This window comes from Solanum verrucosum, unplaced genomic scaffold (assembly GCF_900185275.1).
Source record: "Solanum verrucosum unplaced genomic scaffold, falcon-dt-bn FXZP01000060.1, whole genome shotgun sequence".
Classification (NCBI taxonomy): Eukaryota; Viridiplantae; Streptophyta; class Magnoliopsida; order Solanales; family Solanaceae; genus Solanum; species Solanum verrucosum.
The window spans coordinates 1,841,092-1,847,091 of record NW_026020129.1 but is presented as its reverse complement, the minus strand read 5'-3'; the positions used below and the strand labels follow the sequence as shown (position 1 = coordinate 1,847,091).

The window sequence follows — 6,000 nt, the reverse complement described above, 5'->3', positions numbered from 1 at the left end:
CATTGAGGAATTGAAAACCCGGGTCTCAATCAGCTGACTCCCGGATTGACCGAATCCATTTGGGCTTGGATCAATCTGACTGGGTTTTGAAACACTGAGAGATTTTGGGTTGAGAATGGCGGCAACATCAGCATCTGCAGGTGGGAAGATGTCATCCATGGTTAAGTCGATGTCGAGGTCAAGGTCGAGGTCGTTCAACAATGGAGGATGTGAATTCATCATCTTACCAGTGAAATTTTCAGGCGATGTATTCAAATTTTACTACAACAGAGAAGAGAGGGCTTTGTGTTGGGGCTAACTGGGGTTTAAGTCTCTTATATATAGTGGGGTTTATCATTTGACTATAATGAGTTGTTTGGTTCAGCCAAAAGGTATCCGGATTCACCTTAATTTTGGTACTAATAACAACAAGTTTGAGGTATAGATTCATCTTAAGATTAATAATAATCGAAGAAAAGCTCTAACATAGTAAGATTTACAAGTTCTACATTTCAAGGATTCTTTCTTAAGCTCCGAGTTTCTAAAGATTATATTGAGCAATTTGGAATGTAAGGTCGAGTCAAGAGGCAAACTCAAGATTTGAAGACTTTGGGTGCACCAAGTGGATCCTCTAGCTTGTACCAGTAGCACAATGACACTCCAATGCTTTTCGTGGGTTCACGATTAATTATATTCTAATTTTTGTCAGTTTCTCAAGATATACATACATATATATACATGATTTTTTTTAAGTGAACAGGTGCATGTGCACCCCAACTAGAAGGGTGGGTCTGCCTATGAGGTCGACAATTTGGTTCAATACCTAAATTTGGTAACGTCTATTTTGTTTCCATTTTTCTTTGTCTTCGGTTATTGTATTAAAGTGCATAAGTAAAAATGTTTTGCTTTTGCTAAGTGAATGCACAACTCCACATTTGGCCTTCAAACAATAAAATACTTCAAGTTGCCGCTCTAACACAATTTTAATACACATAATATTTATGCCATTTTTAAAAACTTATTCATAGATATGGGATACACACGCAACGCGCGTATTCAAAAACTAGTTATACTTTAAAAAGGAAACATGTATATAAAAAATTAACATGAAAAAGTAACACTATAATTATAAATTGCGGATCTAATAACTGAGACCATAGGCTTAACTGAGAAAGATCAGAAGGTACCTCAACTTTAGATCATTAAGGATCCGATCTCTAGATCTGTACCTGTATCGGACACCCGCACCGGAGTCCGAGCAACTTTGTTTGTATTTGTCAATTACTTACAACCTCTACTGAAAATGAATCGACTAGATCTATGGAAAGGACTTGTCTAGTTGGATCCATAACAATCACCACCCGTACCTGTATCCATACTTGGACACCCGCACCAGAGTTCGTACCTGGATCCATACACCCAAATCTTTAAATAAAGGTCATTAAGGATCCGACCTCTAAACCTGCATTTGCATTCGACACCCGCACCAAAGTCTGAGCAACTTAGCTTGTGTTTGTCAACTATTCAAGACTTTTATAGAAAATGAATCGGCTAGATCTGTGGAAAGGCTAGACTTGCATGTCCAGTTGGATCCATAACAATCACCACCAGTACCTGCATCCGTACTAGAACACCCTCACCAGACTCCACACCTGAATCCGTATCCCAAATCTTTAAATTTAGATTATTAAGAATCTGACCTCTAGATATGCATTTGTATCGGACACCTGCATTGAAGTCTGTACTTGTCAATTATTCACAACTTATATTGAAAAGTTTTCAACTAGATCTTTGGAAAGGCTAGACTTACCTGTCTTGTTGGATCCATAACAATAACCACCTTATCTTTTATCGACAGGAAAATATATGAAAGTAACCATATATAGCTAGATCTCTTAGAAACTAATAATTAAGAGACTAAGCTTTTTTGCAAGAAGAGACTGATGCAATATTCATTGAGGAAAAATGTTATCAAATTGTAAACAAGAAGGAATGATGAATCTTAAACTGAGAGAGTTGGAAAGATAACTCAAGTTTTTAGTGCTCTGTTTCATTCTTTTTCTAAAGAAGCAATGCCATTTTATCATGGGTGTATCTCTATATATATAATAAAAATTTTGCTTGTAAGCGGCCAAGACGCGTTATTTTGAACACCTGGTGACTTTTGATTCATTCTTGTTTTGACTAAGAGTTGCCACATAATTTGAACAGATGGCATCATTTTGTTGGCCTTGGATTTGATTGAAATGTCACTTCATTGAATACGTGACATGAGTTAACGTTTGGGCCGTAAATTGAAATGGACGTTGGGTTTGAAAATAATAAAAATGAGATTTAGTTGATTTGTGAAGTCCAAATTAATTATTCAATCCAAATAAGTTCAAGACTTGATCCAAATTTAGTATGGATTAGACCCAATATATTTTTTTATGTGTTTACAACGTTCTCTTGAGATCTTGTCCAAAAAATATCTCATAAATCGTTGAGAGTACTTGTCTAAATATATTTCATTATGTTGTAAATAGTAATAAACGTTATCAATTCATGATATTCCCTTGACATCAATTCATGATATTTATGATATTCACCACCCAAATACCCCATTTTTGAAATGGCTAAGATCATCATCTTCCTATAAACTTGATGTGAGATTGAATATTATTTTATTTATCTTCTAATTCAAGAAGGGGAGCCTTGGAGGAGGTCATCTTGTGGTCGAACCCTCCCTCAAACACGGCATATAGTGCAAACTTTAATGCATCGAACTGTCTTGGTTTATCTTCTAATTCACACCTTTTTCTTATCAATTCTAGGTACGTAGATAAAAAAAACTTATTGAATTGTAATTACGTTTATTAGTTTCCTCCTAATAAAAGAGGAAGTATATAAAAATCAAGTAAATCTACTATGTTAATTAGCTATATCGCTTTGACTTTAAAAAAATGTTGTCACACTTGTATCGAATCCTTCAAAAATGTATTTCTTTTGAACATAAATTCTTTTTGCATAATGGTGGAAAAAGTCGTGATGTGAACATAACTTAACCCCTCGGGGATATCTTTTCACTTACGAATTTACAGCTCAGATACACTACATTTCATCATTTAAATCAGATTACTATGAAGACCCAACTTCACAATTTGTGCAATAGTCATCACAGCTCTAAATGCACCAGCCGGGAATCGAACCCGGGTCTGTACCGTGGCAGGGTACTATTCTACCACTAGACCACTGGTGCTACTTGTTTAATGTGAGACTTAAAGACATATATTTCTAATAAAATTTCTTTCCTTTTTCCCCTGGTTGATTGTTAAAACTTTTGCAATTAGGAAGATGATGATGTACTTGATCTTCTGGATATACTAAGGACAACATGTACTGTCCTTCAAATGTACTAGGGCTAACTGAAATTGTTTCAAAACCTCTCTACTCGAGTTTAGCCGAGAGAAAATTGAAAATTTTTTAAAAAGAAACTGGCTCCAAAACTGCTTCACAAGCAATATTGTTCAATCAATAACAATTTAAAATAAATACAATGTTCAAGATAGACACAGAGAAAATAAGGATGGTATTGCTCATGGAAAGAAGATACTAAGTAGCTCTTGGAGCATCCCATTCTACTCTAAGGATGAGATTGTGATAACAATAACCATTGAGCTTGTTTATGGCCCTCTCAGCATCTTCTCTGTTCACAAAGTTGACAAAACCAAATCCTCTGCTCAGTCCTGTATTTTGATCAATCGCAACATACACTCGGCTGACATGACCAAAGGGACAGAACAGCTCCAACAAATCAGCCTCACGAGTGTTCTCAGAAAGGTTGGTCACCCTAACAGAGTTTTCGTCATTTCTTCTTCTCATCTCAGTTCCCTCACCACTTCCGCTCGCTGAAGCACCACCTCTCATGATCGGAGGAACGTAAGCACTCTTTTGAGAACCAGCCCCAGCAGCAGGCGCTTCCCCCACTGCTTGTGGTTTCCTTGGAATGGGCTTGATCACTAAATGAGGCGCTTGTGATTCTTGTGGCCTCGCCATATAAGGCGGAGCACCAAACATCCAAGGAGACCTGATTGGGTGATGTGGATTCATCGCAGAGGGTGGTGGTATCTGTGAAGGCACACTAGTGCTGCCCATCTGTGACTTTAAAGTCGCATTCTCCAATGTTAAATGTGATATCATACGATTCAACTCTTGGATTGTTGAATGCATTATCCTCATATTATCCTCTAAATCCTCAACGTAATGTTTTTTCCTTTTCCTATAGAGCCGACAATTTACCCTACGCTTCTCCATTTTTGATTTCTTCGTTTCATCTTTTTCACTATTAACATTTCTAACATTGCTACCGTCAACCACAAAATCAGATTTTTGGCATTTGAATACATTGTTTGAATCATCACTCACTTTTTTTCTCTTCAAGTCCTCTAATCTAGTTTTCTGTTTTACTACTCCACGTTTCATTGAATTATTCACAACATTAGGAGAGGAAGTTACCAAATTATTCATGCCGCAATTGCCAGAACCTTGATACTCCGATGAATGGCAGTTCAAATTTTTTGAATCATCCAAACACTTGTAGTAATTCCCAGACTCCATGGAAGCCTTGTGATTAGATGACTCTGGCGATACATACAGGTATTCAACATCGGGAGGTTGGAAGAGATCATCGATGGATAAGTCGATGTTTGTTTCGAGATCATCAAGCATGACTTCGTCTTTGTGTGCAGCAGATTCCACGTTGCTGTCATTATTGATTCCATTGTCTGGAGGTTGAATTGGGACACCCGAAGAGTCATTTTCCAATGGTTTATGTGAATTCGCCATCAGTTCAGTAAAACTTTCTTGCAACAAATTGAATTGTATATTCAAATAAGATGTTGTTACTCACAGAGAAGAGAGGGTATTGTGTTGGGGTTTAGATCTGTTATATAGTGGGATTGATGGGTTTTAAAAGGTGTGAATGAAATATGAAGAGTTGCGACTTTTATGAAGAGTTGCGACTTAAATAAAAAGTTGCGACTTTTATGAAAAGTTGAGACTTTCATTAAGAGTTGTGGCTTTTATGAAGAGTTGTGACTTTCATGAAAAGTTGTGACTTTTATGAAAGGTTGTGACCTTTTCAAAGGGTTGTAACTTTTCCAAAGAGTTACGGATTCTGATATGTTTTTACCGTCATTAATTTATGTTTATGTTAATGTTATTAATTTCTATCGTTGAGTACATGCTTTAACCTTTGTTGTTTATGTTTTTGCAAAGGTATGTATTTGTTAGTACAGATTAAATAACAGGGATATCTTAATCTCATGAACCAAACAACTTCTATGAGCATCTTTGGAAAGTAATTAAATTTGAGTGTACTGACTTAATTCTAACATAAAAAAACCTTCTCTTCTCTAGTTAGAGTACTAAAAACTCATTTGCGTATATTTGGATCTGTTGCCGGAAAGTTTTATTGATCTGATCATGGTGAATTCACATCCGCCATCAGAAGACGACTCTTCCAGTGTCCCAATTCCACCTCTGGCCAACGTAATCAACAATGACGATGACAACGTGGAATCTGCTGCGCACAAAGACGGAGTCATGCTTGATGACCTCGAAATAAACATTGACTTATCCATCGATGATGTCTTCCCACATTACGATGCTGACCTGAATGTGTCGCTGGAGTCATCTAATCACGAGTTTCCCATGGAGTCTGTAAATGACTACAAGGTTCCCTTACCGGAGTCTCAAGGTTCTGGTAATTGTCATGACTAATTTGGTAAGTTCCTCTCCTAATGTTGTGGAGTAGTTGAACACAAAATTAGATTAGAGGACTTGAAAATTAAAAAAAAAAAGTGAGTGATGATTCAAACAATGTATTCAAATACCAAAAATCTGATTTTGTGGTTGACCGTATAGCAATGTTAGAAATGTTAATAGTGAAAAGATGATAAGAGGAAAGCAGACCATGCCCAACTTCACACTTTTGCAAACGGATACACATGAAATTTAACTACATCACTTGCATTACCCTGG

The 6,000-nt window shown here is 36.6% G+C and overlaps 1 protein-coding gene and 2 non-coding genes across 3 annotated transcripts; all 3 read right to left on the bottom strand.

Annotated features, from left to right (window-relative positions):
* Positions 1-3,056: 3,056 nt before the first annotated feature.
* LOC125827235 (small nucleolar RNA snoR114) lies at positions 3,057-3,142 on the bottom strand. Its single transcript, XR_007442985.1, has one exon. It is a non-coding gene; the product is annotated as a small nucleolar RNA snoR114 (small nucleolar RNA).
* A 4-nt stretch (positions 3,143-3,146) lies between these two features.
* Positions 3,147-3,217, bottom strand: TRNAG-GCC (transfer RNA glycine (anticodon GCC)). Its single transcript has one exon. It is a non-coding gene; the product is annotated as a tRNA-Gly (tRNA).
* Positions 3,218-3,570: 353 nt separating this feature from the next.
* LOC125827012 (bZIP transcription factor 17-like) lies at positions 3,571-4,803 on the bottom strand. Its single transcript, XM_049506370.1, has one exon. It carries the CDS (start codon positions 4,801-4,803, stop codon positions 3,571-3,573), a length of 1,233 nt encoding a protein of 410 aa, XP_049362327.1.
* Between the last annotated feature and the right edge of the window lie 1,197 nt (positions 4,804-6,000).

Coding starts and splice junctions, on each gene's coding strand:
- LOC125827012 (XM_049506370.1), bottom strand. CDS start 4,803: ATGGCGAATTCACATAAACCATTGGAAAATGACTCTTCGGGTGTCCCA.